The sequence below is a fragment of the Pseudopodoces humilis genome, chromosome 25, assembly GCF_049639895.1.
Source record: "Pseudopodoces humilis isolate 2021_Gansu_Grassland_sample_001 chromosome 25, ASM4963989v1, whole genome shotgun sequence".
Lineage (NCBI taxonomy): Eukaryota > Metazoa > Chordata > Aves > Passeriformes > Paridae > Pseudopodoces > Pseudopodoces humilis.
Genome location: NC_142224.1, coordinates 4,320,342 through 4,337,870, shown reverse-complemented (window position 1 = coordinate 4,337,870; position 17,529 = coordinate 4,320,342). Strand labels below are relative to the sequence as shown.

General features: G+C 49.1%; 1 protein-coding gene across 3 annotated transcripts in view; it reads left to right on the top strand.

The window, feature by feature from the left end:
• Window positions 1-17,529, top strand: part of GRIK4 (glutamate ionotropic receptor kainate type subunit 4) — a 171,013-nt gene that overhangs the window by 118,402 nt on the left and 35,082 nt on the right. For all 3 annotated transcript variants that reach the window (XM_014257316.2, XM_088066730.1, XM_088066731.1), the window contains 3 exons: window positions 2,024-2,202; window positions 4,982-5,035; window positions 14,780-14,941. In XM_014257316.2, the coding sequence (XP_014112791.1) occupies window positions 2,024-2,202; window positions 4,982-5,035; window positions 14,780-14,941 (395 nt within the window). The remainder of the gene's footprint in view (window positions 1-2,023; window positions 2,203-4,981; window positions 5,036-14,779; window positions 14,942-17,529) is intronic.

Here is a 17,529-nt window from a genome sequence, read left to right as displayed (position 1 = left end):
TCTGTCCTCACTTTAGTACTTCAAAGGTGCCAGGAGGAGTCTGCAGGCCTTTGCTGGGGTTCACATCCCTCTGAAGTGCCAGTCTGGCAGCGGCAGCAGCAGCAAGAGTCTCACATCCTCTCGGCATCAAACAAAAGGGAATCTCTGCACACAATAGAGACTTCCCTGCACACAGCAAGAGCAGCTGCAAGCAGGAGGCTTGATGAGGCTACAGGTAGGATCTAACATGCTGGAAATGATAATTTCCTCGAGCTGAAGGTGGAGATCAAATGATTCTTTTTTTTTTTTTTTTTTTTTTTTCCCTGGTTCCACTTCTTTCTCCCTGTGCCTGATGAGCTTTAGAAAAATTTCCCTGGGTTTCACAGAAGCAGAGTGTGCTGGGATGAGCTGCAAGTAAACTTGGTAGTGTAAGGGCTGTGACTTGCAGCAGCCTGTCTGGTCCCTCGTGGATGTGGAATGAGGTGAAAATAAATTTTCCATGTCCTCGAGGCTCAAATGGAGGGCTTAGGTGAAATTTGCTATTCACTTGGGTTAGAAGACAAAAGAAGTTTTCAGGTGAGGTCCTTGTGTGCTGTAAGCAGAGTGAATTCTCTGCCTGGTGAGGGAGAAAAAGGAGCTGATGTGACCCAGAAAAGTCCTGGCACAGCGGTTTTTATAACCCCTTGCTGTGTTCCTACCTGTACCCAGAGAAGAGGTGAGAGGCAAGGGCATCCTCAGGAGCTCAGAGCAAACTCAGAGTGCTTTAAACCTCTTGCTGTGAACGAGAGGCTCCTCATCTTGGATGTGTCTCTTTTCCTGCACTGCTTTGTTACCTTGTGAAGTGCTGGGAGTCCTTGAGAGCTCCAGCACTGATCCCATCCCGCTGCGTCCCTTCCCTGCCCCCCGACCTGCTGGGGAACGAGTGGATTCATGCAGTCAAAAATAAGTCAGGTTAAGAGTAAAACTCTGACTTGAGGGTTAATTTGCCTCTCTACCAGCTGGGATGTGATCCTGCTCGTAGTTGTGTTTCTCCAGCTCAGCTTTCCCCCCCTCTTTTGGGGTTGTCTTCCTGTGGGGATGGGATGTGTGGCTGTGCTGTCTGTGTCTTGCTGATGATTCCATCTGCTGGTCCCTCTGGTCAATCAAACTTGGCAGGAGGTTATTTCTTGATGAAACTCAGCAGCTGGAGAGAAGAGAGGCTCTATCAAAGCTGCTTTCTTGACTAACAAAATCTGCAGCAGGAGTTTTGACATCTTATTAGGCTTCAAGACAGCCGTGCTGGAAGGAGCCCTTGACGTGCCCGTCCTTATTTTTGTCACCATTTTTTTAATGTTGTGTTTTTGCAGTGACCTCCAACTCTCAGCAGAGTTTCTCATCCCCTTGGAAGAGAGCAGCTACCCATCAGAGTGCTCCAAGATGTCCAAAACAGCTGCACCTTCCTGGCCACTTAATTTGGGAGCTGGAAATGCAAAGGCTGAGGGGGAGGAATAATCCTCCAGTAACCAGAACAATCCCATATGCAGGGAGATAATGGAGACTGGTTTTTTGAAGGTCTTATCTCTTCCCAAGAGGAGTTTGGGGCCACTTGCTTTTCTTGGAGAAGAGCTGGAGTAGCTCCATCACTTCTCCTTCCCTGCTGGACCAAGCAATGAGTCCTAAATCCTTTCCTCTCTCTTTTTTTGTGGGAACAGATGGAATAGCTCCATCATTTCTCATTCCCTGTTGGACCCAGAATTGAGTGCCAAATCTTTTTCTTTCCACTCTCTTTTTCTGGGGAACAGCTGGAATAACTCCATAATTTCTCATTCCTGTTGGACCCAGAATTGAGCTCCAAATCCTTTTCTTTCCACTCTCTCATTGTGGGGAACAGATGGAGTAACTCCATCATTTCTCATTCCCTGCTGGACCATGCTCTGAGCCTCAGAACTTCAGTGCACAGACCCAGAACTTCAGGAATGCATCCTGCCATGGATCACTGTGTTCCATGGGAGAACCAGGCCTCAAATTAAAAGGGACCTGTTCTTCTTCTCTCTTTTCCTCAAAGGCCTTTTAAACCTGGAGAAGCTGCTGCGGCAGTTCCTCATTTCCAAGGACACGCTGTCGGTGCGGATGCTGGATGACAGCCGGGACCCCACCCCGCTCCTGAAGGAGATCCGGGATGACAAGACAGCCACCATCATCGTCCATGCCAACGCCTCCATGTCCCACACCATCCTGCAGAAGGTGAGTTTCCACCCCCTGCTCCCCCCAGCCCCATTTCCAAAAGGGACAATTCCCTCAGCAGCGCTGGCAATGGGCTCTGCCCCAGTTTCCAGGGCTGGATCTGTGCAAACGATGGTTTCATTGCTCTGAGGGGATGTGTTTGCTCTCCACAAGTGGTGTTGCCATCAGAGAGCTGTGAAGGGCTGCTCAACTCTCTGAAATGACTCTTGTGCCTCCTTTTTCCCCACCCATTATGTGTCTAACTTTTTCCTACTTTTTATTTTTATTGTCTTATTAACCGAGATTTTATTTTAATCCTGTTTATTTTTAAATGGTCTCTGGCTGCAGTTCCTAGCACTTGTTTTGATAGCCTGCTTCACAATTGAGCAGTGGCTCCAGATGGAGCAGTTTCCCCACATCCTGGAGGGAACAAGAAGCACATTCCTGAAGGGAGGCAGGTTCCAAGCACTGGGATCCCCCTGGCTGGTGCAGGCATTCCACACTGTCCTGGCTGTTCTAGCACGGAATGTGTCATCCAAAGGCCTTGCCTGTGTCAGATTTATCTCTGATGACATCCAGCAGGGATGTTTTTATCACTCCTCTCTCGCCTCAAAAGGTTTTTATTCCACTACATGCAATTTTCATTTCTAAATAGACAGTCTGGGGGGATTTTTTGGGGTTGTCTACTCAGTGGGGGTTTTTTGGTGTGTTTTTTTCCCCCTTTTTCCCCTCTTTCTGCCTGGCTGCTGAGGGCTGTCCCCCTCCTCTGTTGCTATAGTGACTTCCCACAGGCTCCCAGCAGCTCTCTCCAGGCACCCACATCTCCCTGCCCAGCTCCAGCCTCCTTCTGCCACCACTGAGAAATGTCAGAAATTGCCAGCATTTCCCAGTAAAACCCAATTCTTCCAGCTAGAGGACCATAGGAATGGAGGGTGGTAAATAAAGAGTCCTGATCTGGCAAATTCTTGCACCTTGGGAGGCTGGAAAGTGTTTAATTGATAGAGGTGGAGCCTGGGGTGGTGGTGGTGCTGAGCATCAGGTGAATCCACATCCTGTCCCACGGGGCAGCAGCGGCAGGAGAAACGCTCTGTGGGTTTGCTGGGTCTGTCCCAGGAGAGCAGCCCTGTTCAGGGAGAGGAATTCACAGTTTCTCATCCCTCAGCCTCCACAGATGGGCTGGAGACACGTGGATGATTCCCAGATTCCCAGCTGCCAGAGCCAGGTGAACGGATGGGAGAGGCGCTCCCAGGCGCCGCTTTGCTGCTCACCTTGATTTTCTGCCCTTGAAAGCAGACACTCTGAGCTCAAAGTGGGTCACAGAGAGAGCTGGCATTGTCACTGTCCCCAGGAAGGGGTGAGGAGGGGGAATTGGTGCCAGGCTTTGCTGCGGAGGGGGTGAAAAATGAGGCAAACGGAGCAAAGGGCTTTGCTGTGTCTGTTGTGCCACCCTGGCGAGGGACAGGGTGACAGTGTGCAGCCAGGGGGCTGGGCACAGCCAGGCCTGAGCCACCAGCCACGGTGGTGGCCTCAGATTTGCACAGGAACAGGTGAAAGACAGGCAGGAAAAGGGAGAGGTGCAATCCAAGCTGTCTCTTTCTGTCTTTCCTTCCCTCGCTTTCTGTTGTCGCAGCTTTTGGGAGGGATAAAAAGGGACTCACACCAGGAGGTGCTGCCTTTGGTCCTTCCCTCTTTACCTCCCGTTCCTCTGTGTGGTCTGGACTGCTGGGAAAACCTCTTTGCCAGGGTCTGGAAGCTTGATTTGAGACCAGCTGTGCTTGGCAGTGGAACAGAGGCTTCCAGGAGCATCTGCAGATTAATGCCCCACTTTCCTGAGCATCTGTTCCCACAACCAACTCCTTGTGTAGTGAGAATTTTGGGAAAGGGCTTCAGTTATCTGCTCTGTGATCTCTAGAACAGATCATCCCCATGGAAAATTCCGTGTCCTTCTCTCTGCATCCCTGGATACTTTTGCCCTGTTTTCTTCTATTTCTGTGGCCAGTACAGCCCTATCTCAATTCTGAAGAGCAGCCTGAGTTACTGGGTCTCATCCATGCTCATTAATTTGTGGGATTTGAGCCCAAACCTGACTGATAAAACTGGAAAACCACCAGTGGCTTGATTGTCCTTTTCCTGTAGCTCCCAAGAGCTTTCTGTCTCCGTCATGGTGTTTGTGGTGGAAGGGACAAACCTGGAGCTCCCAGCTGCTCTTCTTTGTTATGTCCCAAAACAGGAGCAAAGCAGCATCCACACAAAAAGCAGAAATTCTATTTTTTTCCCTCCAAAAACATCATGGAATTCCTCATCCTGAGGGGTTCTGGAGCTCTCAGGGGTGGGGCTGCAGGACCCCCCTCACCTTTCCAGTGTCTCTATGGATCATTGGGGTCTGTCAGGGGTTCAAAAGCTGTTCTTCTGGGAGCTCAAAAGCTGATTTCCACAGACATCTTCCTTAGAGTTTGTCCTTGCATGGATTCACCTGCAGGAATCCCTGAATTCCATCTCAGAATTGTGGAGAGAGCAGGGATGCTCCCAGGGGTCAGGAGCTGGGTCATTTCTCTCTGTGCAGGTTCTTTGTCAGGGCTGTCGTGGGCAGGAGACCCCAGGTAGGCTCAGTCCTGCTCAAAAATTGCTTCCCCAGACCTGAATTTCCCTAGGTCCAAGCGTGCTGCTGTGTCCCACCCTCCCTTCCTGCAGGGAGAGATAAACCTGAAAAAGCAAGATGTGGCCCTGGCTCTGCCTTGCTGGAGTGGAGATTGGAGATTGTCAGGCTCTGGTTTAATCTCTTTTTCCCTCTCCTTCACAGGCAGCTGAACTGGGGATGGCATCTGCCTATTACACCTATATCTTCACTAATCTGGTAAGGAGTTTTTCCCAGCTTTTCCTGTCATTTCAATGGGAGCTGATCCCCCTGACCCACGGGATCCTTGGGCAGAGCTGTGTCGGGGAGGGAGGGAGGCAGGGGTGTCACCTGCTGCCTGGAATCAAAAGGCAAAACCTTTCCAAATAATCTCAAGAATAGTAATCCCAAAAGCAGATCTGTAGCAAAAGCTTCCTGTGCACTCATGGCATCAGATTTCCACAGCTTTTATCAGGTTAATTAATTAGTTCTTCTAACAGGTACATCCAACAAGAGAGCAGTTGCCCCAGCAACCCACCCTTGGGTCTGCCCATCAGAGTTGTTCTGTGTCTTATTAGGTCTCTTAAATTCTGCTGCAAAACAAGATGCCCTCGTTAGGAATTCCTCTTGTTAAAATCAGCCAAACCAGAATTTCAAGGATGTGTTAGGAATGGTTGGCTTATTGTTCTAAAATGTGAGGAAGGGCAAGAAAATTGCTAGAAACTCTCCAGCTACATATTAAAAAGCTACAAGGTTACAAATACATGAAAAATATGTAAAAATTCTTCAGACATCATTCCTGAAAAGCTGGGAAGGTCTTTGGGAGGTGGAAAAGGATTGGTGCAGCATCCAAAGGCAGGAATTGTGGACATTGTGACAGGAGCTGGTGCAATGAGATGGACAAGTTTTTGGGAAGCTCCAGCAGATGGGTGGGTCCTGATTGTCCTGATTTGTGGGGGTTATGCTGGTGTTGTCACCCCCCTCAGGCCCATTCCCTGTGTTGGAAAAGGCCAGGGATGAGCATCTGGAAGGCATCACAGCCCTGTGGCTGCACTGCTCCCCAGGACAAAGGAGGGATGACCCCATAAATGTTGAGAGCAGGGGATATCTCCAGCACGGTGCTTTGGCTTTATGGCCAGGAAGAACATTAATGTTAAACCCCTCAGTGCTGTGCTGAACAAGGAGTGATGGGCTGAGGCAGCAGAGGGGGAAATGCAAAATAAACAGCGGAGAAACCTCTGCTGCTGCAGCAGCTCCAGGGCTGCCATGGGGTGTGGGGAGGTGCCAGCAGGAGAGCAGGAACCCGGCTGTCAGTGCTGCTGTGGGGCTGATGGAAACCTGGGGGATTAAGTGGAGCTGCCTCCCAGCCCAAGTGATTCTCCTATTCTCTAATTTCTATTAATGCTTCTGGCAGGGAAGCCGAGAGCTGAATCACACTTTGTGTTTGGGTGGGAGACAGACGGGAAGGGACGGAGCCAAACGTGTGGGCAGGAGAGCTGGAGAGGAGAGGAGCAGGGGAAGGAGGGAAATGGAGGGGTTGGGAGCAATTGGGGCACAGAATGGAGAAGGGATAAGGGGAAGGAGGTGTCAGAGAGAGAGAAATGCAAGGAATAGAAAAGGCCATGAGGCTCCTGGCTGGACAACACTTGGGTTCCTGCTCAGTGTTCAATCCATGGTCAGTCCAGCAAGACAAACTTCACTGATCCTGTTCATGGAATGGGCAGGACAGGCAGAGGAAGGGATGTTCCTGCAGGGCTCAGGCAGGGATGGGGCCTGGGGGTCGTGGTTTGTGCCCCAAGTCACGGTGGCACTGGCAGAGCTGCTGAGGGATGATGCCAGACCTGCCCAAACACAGCCATTCCCACTCCCAGGAAGCATTTCCAGTGCTCCCAACAGCTGCTCCTCTTCCACTTGCCCTCCCCAGCCCATTCCCAGTCCCACAGAGCAGGGCTGGGCACACAGGGAGCAATTTCCACCTGCACATCACCAGCTCAGCAGAGTCTGCTCAGGGATGCTGCTCTAAAAATGAAGCTCCCACCTCCAGCCCCACCCCAGTCCTGAGCATGGGTGTGATTAAGCACTTGCTGGAGGTGAAATTTGCCTTTCAAACCCATTGATCTCGTGGAATGCAGCTATGGCAGGTGAGAAAGAAATGAGTTTTGTTGCAATTCGCTCTCTCTCAGGGTATTAATCTGTTTATCAAGGTTATTTTACCACTCTGTCCAAAAGCCCAGCCCTTAGCAGAACTAACTGGATTTTTGGCAGGGATCATTATGGAAAGGTGACATCAGACAAAACCTGGGCAGATGGAAGAGATGTTTAAGGAAATTAGTAATATTTAAATGGGGGTTGGAGATGGGAGTGAGCAATTTAGGCTCATAAATCTGGAGGGATTATCAAGCTCCTAATGAACCCTCTGAGGTTCTGCAATCACTGCCTAATAGAAAAGATAAAATCACAGTGAACTACTGTCAAGGGGAGGAAGCAAAAAGATGGCTTAAATGGAGAGAGAGCCCATCAGAAAAGGGAAGAGAGTCTGTAAGAGCACTGAGCTGCTTGGAGATGGAAAAATATCTCAGGCAAAAAAGAAAAAAAGAGGAGAAAATAGGATAAAATGCTGAATTAAACACCTGCCCTGCAGCTCTAGAGGGGAGTTCTGTTTCTGTCTTTTAGCATTAATTTTATTTAATAAGCACATCCCAGCCGACAGCTCTTGGTGTGGTGCAGCTCTGCTCTCTGTGAGCGTCAGGGGAGGGAATTCTCTTCGTGCTGGGGCACAGGAGGGGATTTTTGGGGGTGATGTCCCCTCTGTCCCAGCCTGGTGGCTGCAGGGAGTGGCACCAGTGCTCTCCCAGTAGGTCACTGGAGCAGATGAGGAGGAACCCACAGCCCCTGACACATTTCCATGGGAGCTGAGGCGAGCAGCCCAAAGTAAAAATATCCACAGGCTCCTTTCCTGCGTGCAAATTCATTATCAGGCTCCTTCAGCCAGCTCCAGGGACCCGATTTTGTCTGCAGCAGCAGCCTGGCAAATTTTCCAGGAGTCCTAATGGAACTCAGGTCTGGTGCATTTTTCTTCCCCACATCCATCACCTGTGTTTGGGCAGCCCTCCTGTCCTCCATCCCCTGCCAAAAAATTCCCATCCAACCCAAATTTCTCCCTGGCATCTCCACGTGGTGATGATTCCCTTGCTCTGGGAATTTTGGGAGGGATGAAATTCCCTGAAGAGGTGCAGGGGTGATCTCAGAGCTGTTCATCATCCCTTCCCCTCACCCTGGCAGGGCTGGCTGGGTCTCCACAGAGCTCACAGCCATGTAAAGGGGCAGTGATGTGCATAATGATAATAATAATACTAATAATAATAATAATAATAATAATAGTGCACAAATAGACCATTGCAAGCAGACTGCTGTGCATTAAAGAAAATGTTCCTTCCAGCACTGGAAATCCCTGAAATCAGCAGCACAGAGTAGGAGGGGAGTTGGATGCCTCCAAAACCCCACGCTACAATTAATTCTTTTAGCTTGTTAATTCTTTGTAGCTTGTTGGATTTTGTCTTTTTATTTTTTTCCCCTCTCTGTTTGGTTCATTGTTATTTTTTTTTAATAATGTTCGGACCTCAGGCTGGGTTTAAATTTCAAAATATTTGTCAAGGAGATTAGATGGGAATAATTGAAACAATTAAAATTATTACTGTAAGGGGGAAGGTGTAAAGGAGGTTTCCCAGTGCCTTAAGTCAGGCAGGGCAATTCACTGGGTGCAGTTTTGTTCCCTGACAGAATTGTGTGCAGGTGTTGCTGCTGATAAAACAGCTGCTGTGTTCAACTCCTACAGACCAGATAAATCAGTTTGGGTTTGGGGTTTGTTTTTTGGGGCTTTTTTTGTCTTGTTTCCTGCTTTCTCTTCTTTGTTTGGTGATTTATAAAGAGGTCTTCATGCAGGACAAGGTTTTCAAAGCTGAATTGTCAGCCTGGAACTGGAACTGGAGGGGAAATTGGTGTCCAAATCCCCCAGAGAGTGTCACACGTTTCTGCTGGAGCTTGTCAGCAGGGTGACACCCCTTGCAAGGAAGGGATGATGTCAGATCAAGCAGAGGGACAGGCAACTACAGATCAGGCTTTGACCAGGGTTTAGCTTTTGTGAAATTACCTTATTTTGGTAAAATAATCTTCTTTTTCTCCCTGAGCTCCAGCACAGGCCGTGGTGTTTGGCCTTTCTGCTGCCAGGGGCACCTCCCTGTCCCTTGCTCAGGTGAGGAAGGCAGAGTCTCTCGTTACCCTGTGACAAATGTCCCCTCTCAGCCCAGCCAGCCCTCCTGGTTCCCAGCAGCTGATGTGAGGTGTTCTGGAGAGCCCCGATCATTGCTGGGATTTATGGATCATATTTTCACTGGCATGTGGTAGCAGGGCAAACAAATCAGGTTTTTGCAAGGCTGCCAAAGCAATTTCTCCTCGTTCTAGTTAGCATGAGGGAAGGAGGATTTAGACAAAGCAGTGACTGTTCCTCCCTGCCTTTCACTGCCTTTACTTCTTCACTTTCTGACCAGATCCCTGTGCTTGATTCCAAATTTTTGGGTTAATCATTCTCTCAGATACCTCCCAGCTCCTCTGAGGTGAGGGCAAATCTCTCTCTTTCTCTCTGCCCTACTTCCTACCCTTTTTTTTTCCCAAGAGCTGTGTTTTTTCAAGTCCCAGCATTCAGCACTTGACCTCTCTGTGGATTTGTCTCTCTCCAAATCTCGGGCTCCCTGCAGAAAAGTTGAAGTTTGGGCAGTGTATTTTCCTAAAAGTGCTCTCGTTTGAAGAACAGCCTCCAAAATTTAACAGCTGGCCTTGCATGAGGAGCTTCAAGACCCTGTAAGGCACATCAGTGGTTTTTTTTGGAAGAGAAATCTAATTACAGATACAAATATGCTTCCCCTGAATTGTGTCTGAGCTCACTGTGGTCACAGCTTCTCTTTCCCTGCCTCAATGGCCAACTAGCATTGCCTTGAGTACATCTACCCCATCCACTTACCTGCTCAAATTGTTGCTGTGATGACTTTTTTCCACTTTTTTCCCTCCTAGAGAAATCAATTTTTACATGTGGCCCATTAGAAACTTATTGACTCTGTCGATAGTTTTTAAATAAATGGAGCCTTTCAGGAAAAGCATAGAAAGCACTTAACATAATGTTGTCCACTTGAGTAAACAAATAAATGTGTTCTGAGCAGAGCTTTGGAATGATTTACAGGCTTGGCAGCTCTGTTCTGAGGGCAGCAGGATGCAGAGAGGAAAAGGCAGGAATTTTTTCCACCTCTAACTGAGGAGGTTGGTGAAGGATGGGAGATTTAGATGGGATATCAGGAAGAAATTCTTCCTGTGAGGGTGGTGAGGCCCTGGCACAGGGTGCCCAGAGAAGCTGGGGCTGGCCCTGGATCCCTGGAAGTGTCCAAGGCCAGGTTGGACAGGGTTTGGAGCAGCCTGGGATGTGGGAAGGTGTCAGGTTGGAATGGGATGCTGTTAATGTCCCTTCCAACCCAGACCATTCCTGTGTTTCTAAGAGCTGAGCTGCCAGCCAGAAATCCCTCAGTGTTTTTCACTCTGCACCTCTGTTTCCTGCTCTGTTTTCCAGGCATAATAACTCCAAGGCAGGATTTGCCCCAGGGTTTTCCACAGTAACCAGCCCAGTGTGAGGAGCAGTGTTGGGCTGTCCCAGAGTGACACGGGCAGGACAGGAGGGACAATTCCCTCCCAAATTCCCACCCTCACATGGCACTGCTGGATACAAAATGATTCACACAGATGCAGCTCGAGGTGTGGTGAAAGAAGAAGAGTTTATTTGTTCTTTCAGTATTTATAGGTTTTTGACAATGACCAGGGATTGGATGGTCAGGTCACCACCTTCCCAACCACACTGGCCATGAGAGACGTCCATCAAAAGGCAAATCTTTAATGGAATGTATAAACACCTATGTTTACAGTTACTTTCCTGGGAAAATGGCTAGAAATTATGAAAACAGTTTTGAAAGGCCTGATTCTCAGGGTGACACTCACGAGGAGCCCCGGAGCCAGCTGAGGCGGGAGAGGGCTCGTGAGTGCAGAACCTGGTTGGGATCAGCTGATTCTCCATCCAGACCTGCAAAACGAGACTTGCAGTGAGCAACACGCTTGTTCCTGATGGCTTTATGTCCCTAATGGAACAGGGACTGTATCCTGCAGATCTGATCATAACTCACACCCAGCCACGCTGGAAAATCCAATCTCCCGGCCTCAGCATCGCAGGGCTCGGCTCTGTGGCTTTTATTAGCCAGGTCCTCCCAGTGACCTCGAGGTGGGGTCATCCCCCGGGGTTTGTGTGCTGCTGTAAAGTGAGAGTGCAGGTCGAGTGCTGCAGGAAGCCGGAGAGTGACTTCATCTTCTGATAACTCCTCCAGCGCCGTCTCCCAGGGAACCCCGTGGAATTCAATTAGCTAATGTGTGCCTAGCACTGGGAAAATATAGAACACCACGGAATTGCCAAGTGTTGTTATTTAACAGCTCACATTTTGTGGTTGCAGCCCTGTAGTAGCAGCCACAAAATCTACACCGTAATTGCCTGCTGGTGCCTGCTGCCGAATTTGCTGCGATCGGAGCAAGGCCTGGGGATTTTTCTTTCTGTGAAAAAGTTCATTAATTTTGGCTGCAGATCCTCCGAGTCTAATTTTTTACCGAGCTCTCTTGAAACAGAATATTGACATGTGGTGGGTGTTTTAAAAAACAGAGTGGAAAGAGGGGGAGGAATTCAGGCAGGCAGGATTTGTGTCCCTGAAATTCACCTTGGTTCCTGGTGGTCTTCTCTGTGTCTCATCGAGATTGAGGGCCAAGTTTTGGGCAATTACTGCAATTCCTCCAGTGTAGGGAGAGGGATTCCCAGTGGAATGGGAGGAAATGAGGGAGCTGCTGTTTGTACCCGTCTTTTTGATGGCATTTTCTGGAGGCCTGTGGTTACAAAGCTGTGTTTGCACAGGTGGAGGAGGCTGGGAGACCCCTCTTAAACAGGATTTTCCTAATGGCTCTTTGCTCTTACTGCATTGCAAATCTTGTACCCTGCAAAAGCTCCAGCCAGCACTGAGGCTGAGGGAGAGTAGCTCCAGGAGGATAAAAAGGCAGCTGGGGAAGTGTTTTGTGTAGGAATCAACTTCACTGTGTCTCAGAGAGAAATCCTTGGCTCTCCATCTGAAAACACCCCTGAGATCAGGGGTTTTCCATCCCTTGTCCTGCCCGTGTTTGCGTCTTGCAGCGTGGGAGGAGGGCAGGAAGGGTGGGAAACCAGCTGAGAGGTGCAGGTCTTGAACAGAAAATGAGCTTTTGTTTGCAAAACGTGAGCTGGGAAATGTCAAGCGCGGCGAATGAGTGTGTGAAAAGGTAAAAAGAAAAACCCAGAAAAGGGACAGAAGCTGAGCTGGCAGCTCCGGGAGTATCGGGATGCTCTCACCCCTCTGCCCTCTGCAGCAAAGCCTGACCTTACCAAATCTCTCTTATCTCACTGCAAATGAAGTGTGTCCCCCTAGGGTGGTTTTTCTCCATCTCATTGCATAGGCAGCTCACGGCTCATTTCCTCCTCACCCGGCTCTGCTCATGGATGGGAAGGGATTGGAGCTGGAGCAGAGGGAAGGGACAGGGAGCAGTGGGTGGAAGGGGTCGGGTACAGGCCGTGCCACCCCTGTGTCACAGAGGTGATGCTGAATGGATGTGACAGGCACAGAAATGGGGTTTTCTGCAGCTGGAGGTTTGGAAAAATGGATATGGAGAGGGCTGGCTGTAGGAAAAGAGCAAAACTTGCACTGATGCCTGGGGAAGGCTGAGCTAGGACAGAGGCTGGACAGATTTCAGAATAAAGCAGGGATTTATTGAAAGGCCCTAAAGGACACACCTTGGGCACTACAAGAGCCTGGCCAGGGCTGCACCCAAGATGGACCTAAAAATGGTCACAAAATGGATGATTGGTCACGAGATCTCACATTTTTATAAGTTTTGGTCCATCTGCATATTGGGGTGAATTGTCCAGTCCCAGCTGCAGGTTATGGAGTCCCACCCTTCTTGTTTTCTCTCTCCAGCCCAGCGCTGTTCCTGCTTTTGGGCCTGGAACTTGTAACGATTGTCCTTGGTATCGAGCTGGAAAATGAATTGTTTTGTGTGCCCACTCTGTGAAGAGAGCTCACTGACACCTCATGTGAGGCTCGGAGCTGCACACCTGGGCACCAGAGAATATGAAACATATAAAAGCTAAAACTTAAGGCATCAGCACAAAGCAGCCAGTGGTGATGGGAGCTGGGTAAAGCTGCTGGTAATGTTTGAAGCAGAGCAAATGATTGGCTCTGGGGGAGCCTGTCGGGGTCTCCTGTGCTGGTTTAGCAGGCAGAGAGTTCTGGCAGCTGCCTCGGGGCATGGAATTTACCCAGGGCAAGTGGGAAAGGGACCCTTCAGGGGCTGTTTCTGACCATGGCACAGCCAGTCAGGGCAGCAGGACCTGGGGGTTCAGCTCTGTGGCTGTGCCTGGCTGGGGTGAATCTCACCCCTGCCTCAGTTTCCCCACGTGAAGTGAGACCACCTCATTCCCTCACCCAATAATTGCTTATTTAAAGATCAGAGCATAACAAAACCTTCAAGTTCAAAAGCTTGGAAATGTTTCCAGGGGAGAAAAGGCACAATAAATAAATCAAGGCACTAATTTCAGCTGCCCCAAGGCTGGGGCAGGCTGGCACAAGATGAAACCTTGAATTTCATGGCTGTTGGAGTACAAAACATCTCATTTTCCTCCTGGGTATCCCAAAGCCAAGAGGGCGGTGGGGCAGCTGTTTGCCTGGTGCCCTGCACGATTTGCCTCGGGGCTCTGGCTGCAGGGAGAGAGGATTTTACAGGGGTTGAGCATCCCTCCTGCTGCTCTGCCTGCAGCCAGCATCTCCTCAGGCCCAGCTCCTGACAGGATGCCGTGGGTGAATGGATCACCTGTCAGCAAGGCAGGGGGACAATATCATTCAAATGAATCAATAGTTCACAGGCAATTTCACGTTACCCGACGTGAACGCGGCGGCATGTCCAAAACGTGCTTCATCCTGGGTTTGACTGCATTCCTCTGGGTCTTGGAAGAGTCTTGTAAGTCCCAGGTTGGGGAGATTTACAGGAGAATTGCTCCTGCATGCCCAGCAAAAATAAAAAATGGCTGGACTTGCTGGAATCTCATCCCCCAGGGAGCCCAGGGACAGCTGTGTCCGTGGTGGGCGTCCAGCAGGTGCTGAAACTGTGGCTCCCACCTTCTCGCTCCACTTCAGCAATTGGCAGAAGAGAAATTAGTGAGGAAAGTGCCATTATTCTCTGCTAATAGGACAAGGAGGGCTGGACTCTTCCCCAGGCTTTGTTGCATGGCTGCTTCGGTGGATGTCAGGAGCAAAACCGAGCACTGTGGTTTTGCTTTAATTTTATTTTTTAATGTAGTTGTTTTTATACTCCTTACCACATCCAGAAATGCAAGAGGAGGCTCCAAACTCCAAAACCCACAGTCAAGGCACAGTCCAACCCTCCCCAGGGCATTAGGGTGGCATCTCCTCCTGGTTCCTGGCAGCAGAAAGGAGCAGTGCAGGATTGGGGTTTTTTAGGGTAGAATTCAGTTCCTCCTCTTGTGGGAAAGAACTGATTTAATTTAACAGCTGAAACATGGTGTCACCAAGTTGGATGTGGTGATAGAGCAGCTCCGCTCAGCAGGTGAGTGGCACCCTCTTTGGAGGGTTTTGGGTTTGTTTTTTGTGGAATTTGGCCAATAAAGCACAGGGCTTGGATGATATCTTCATTAAAACCTGAGGTGAGCAGCACCCTGAGTCAAAGCCTGGTTAAAAGCCAGGCTCTCCCTTCCAAGATCTCACCGGATCTCACAGCTCCCATTCCCTTCAAGGGCACTGGGGGGGTTTGAAGCTTCCAGTGCCTCTTTTCCCCTCTAATCCCATTTTGTGTTTTGGGCTGCTGTAGGAGTTTTCCCTCCAGCGCCTGGACAGCCTCCTGGACGACCGAGTCAACATCCTGGGATTCTCCATTTTCAACCAGTCTCATGCCTTCTTCCAAGAGTTTGTCCAGAGCCTCAACCAGTCCTGGCAGGAGAATTGTGACCACGCTCCTTTTACTGGGCCAGCAGTAAGTAAAGTCCATTCCCATCCCCCAGAACCTCCCAGAGCTGGGAGCTGTGATAGACCATGGAAAAACCTCGTGGCGAGATCTTCAGGAAGGTCCTGAGCAGCAGAGGGGTAGAAAATTCGGTCTCAAATGATTTTTTTAGAAGTTATTTAAATTATTAAATAATTTAATTATTTAATCCTATTTAATCTTGTGCTGAAAGGCTCAGGGACATCCCCAGGCTGCTGTTGTACCTCAAACTGGATTTTGTGGGGAGATGCTGGTCCAGGAATGGGAAGGAAAAGCCAGAGCAGAGCATTTTTATTAAGTAGATAGGAGAGGACTTGAGCTGTCAATCTGTGATTTACAGGGCATTCCTTCTGTTGTGGAAAATACCAAAGTGACCCCGAAAGTCAGAGCTGCCCAAAGGACCTTGTGGTGCAGAGCTTCTCTAGGCTGGACTGGGAGCACAGCTTTAAATTCAAGCCTAATCTTGATTTGGATTGTATTTCTCTGTGGGTGCAGGGGATGATGCAGCTCTGATTCATTTCTTCCCTTGTGAAGTTTATCCCTGTGTGTTTAAACTCCAGGAGAATGGCTCGTGGAGGGGGGATTGTGGCTGCAGATGGCACAGGAGGAGCTGGGTCAGGCAGATGCTGAGGGGCTGAGCTGTGCTCTGTGCGCATCACTCCCTGAGGAGTGTGCACATCAGCACTGGAGAATTCCCCAGGGATTCTCCACAGCTTGGAGAGTTTGCAGAGCAGATTTGCCACATCAGAGCTGCAGCTGCGGGAGGGGAGAGAGAGGAAAATATCAGCTGAACCCTTTGCATGGATTTTAATGAACTTAGAGCCCCCTTGACGAGCTGAGCTGCTGAAAACCTCAATCCACCACAAAGGGATCATTAAGAGGCAAAATAAGGGGATTTTTGCCCTTTGTGTCCACATCCTTTGGCTTGACTTGAGCTCGTGTGTCTGGGACCATCCTGCTCTCCCTCGCACCCAGAGGCAGCTGCAATCAGCTTGCCCTGCTCAGTCTCCATGGGATTTCCACCAGGAAGATTCCTTTTTGGATTGCAGGGGCTGTTGAGAGGCATTAAAAACAAATCTCCTCCTCCTAGTGCAAACAGGAGGCAGCAGGAACCAGCAGCAGGTGTGACAGGGAAATGAAAATTCTCATTTCAGGTTCTTACCCCATGTTGTCTTGAGCATCCAGCAAAAGCTGTAGGTGGGAGGATGTGAGATGATGCCTGGAAGGACGGGAATTCTTCAAGATGCCATGTCCCAGGTGATGGGAAAAAGGATTTGAGGGTAGGGAAGTTACAGAGCAGAGGTGAAATATTCCCAAGCAGAGTTTCCTTGGTCTGTGAGGTGAATCCAGGACCTTCCTGCCTCTGCTGCTGGAAATCTGGCAGGGAGCATCTCTCTGTGTTACAAGTTCCCCTTGTAGCCCTGGGAAGGAGTTATCCCACAGGATAACTCATCCTAAAGAGAGAAAAGGGAGCTCAACAGCTGGAAGTGACAGGAGGGAGGTTTTCTGTGAGCTGCAAAAATCCCAGGGCATTCTTGCTGGAGCTGAGGAAGCATCTGACAAAGGAGGAGGGAGCTGCCTGCTCTAATGCCATTCTCATTAATCACATTGCAAAGAAAGGAAATCAGAGAAAATCATTCAAATTACAGATGGCTAGATTTGGTAATTAGAATTTAGGCTAAAACAGATGTTTGTAATTAAGTGTTTATGTCATTGAATAAAATCCAGATTGCAAAGTCTATTTCACAGGGTTTTAATGGTTTTAATTCCCCATGTTGGGTTTGGGGGCAAAGATACAGCTGATGATGTTTTAGGGAAGGAAGAAAAACCTCACATGCCAAAACCCAGAGTAGCCAAACCTGTTCAAGTTTCAATGTCAAAAATTGTCAAGAATTTGGCTTTGGGGATTGAGGGAAATCCTCCAAGCCCCATGGATTTTCCATGGAGCTCTGATATTGCAGAGGGCCACAAAACCAACAGGGCTCTGCACAAATCAGATGGTGCAGCCGAGGGAGAGAATCAATTTGTTAGCAGACAAATTGGCTTTTTTGTGACAGAGGGACAAAGCTGTGGTTTAAAATGAGCATATAAAAGGAGTGAGAGGTTTTTATAGGTGACATGGGGAAAGCTGAGGAATGTCCAGGAGGGAAGGGACACGTCCCTCTGGCTGGATCTTCCTGGAGGACATTCCAAAGGTCTCTTTTCACTCCTTTGCTGAAGGTTATGACCTCAAAACTTTGTGGTTTGCGTCTGTTCCATGCAAAGTCAGGCTGCAGGGAAGGAAGGAATTCCTGTTCTTATTCCTATTCCCATTCCCATTCCCTGCCATGAGGACTTGATCCTGTGTATCTCCACACTCTCCCCAGTACTTAAATTGCTCAAAATCATAAAGGGTGCTGGCAGAAACCCTAATGAACTTTCCAGAGTTCAGGAGTAAAAAATTCCAGTCAATAATGTCAAGAGATCTACAAGCCTCTTGCTCACCAGCTAATAAGGGATTAACTGCTCAGGGAAAATGGAAATGGAAACCCAGCAGGAGAAAAATTAAAAATGCTGGGCCAATATTCTGATTTGGTAGG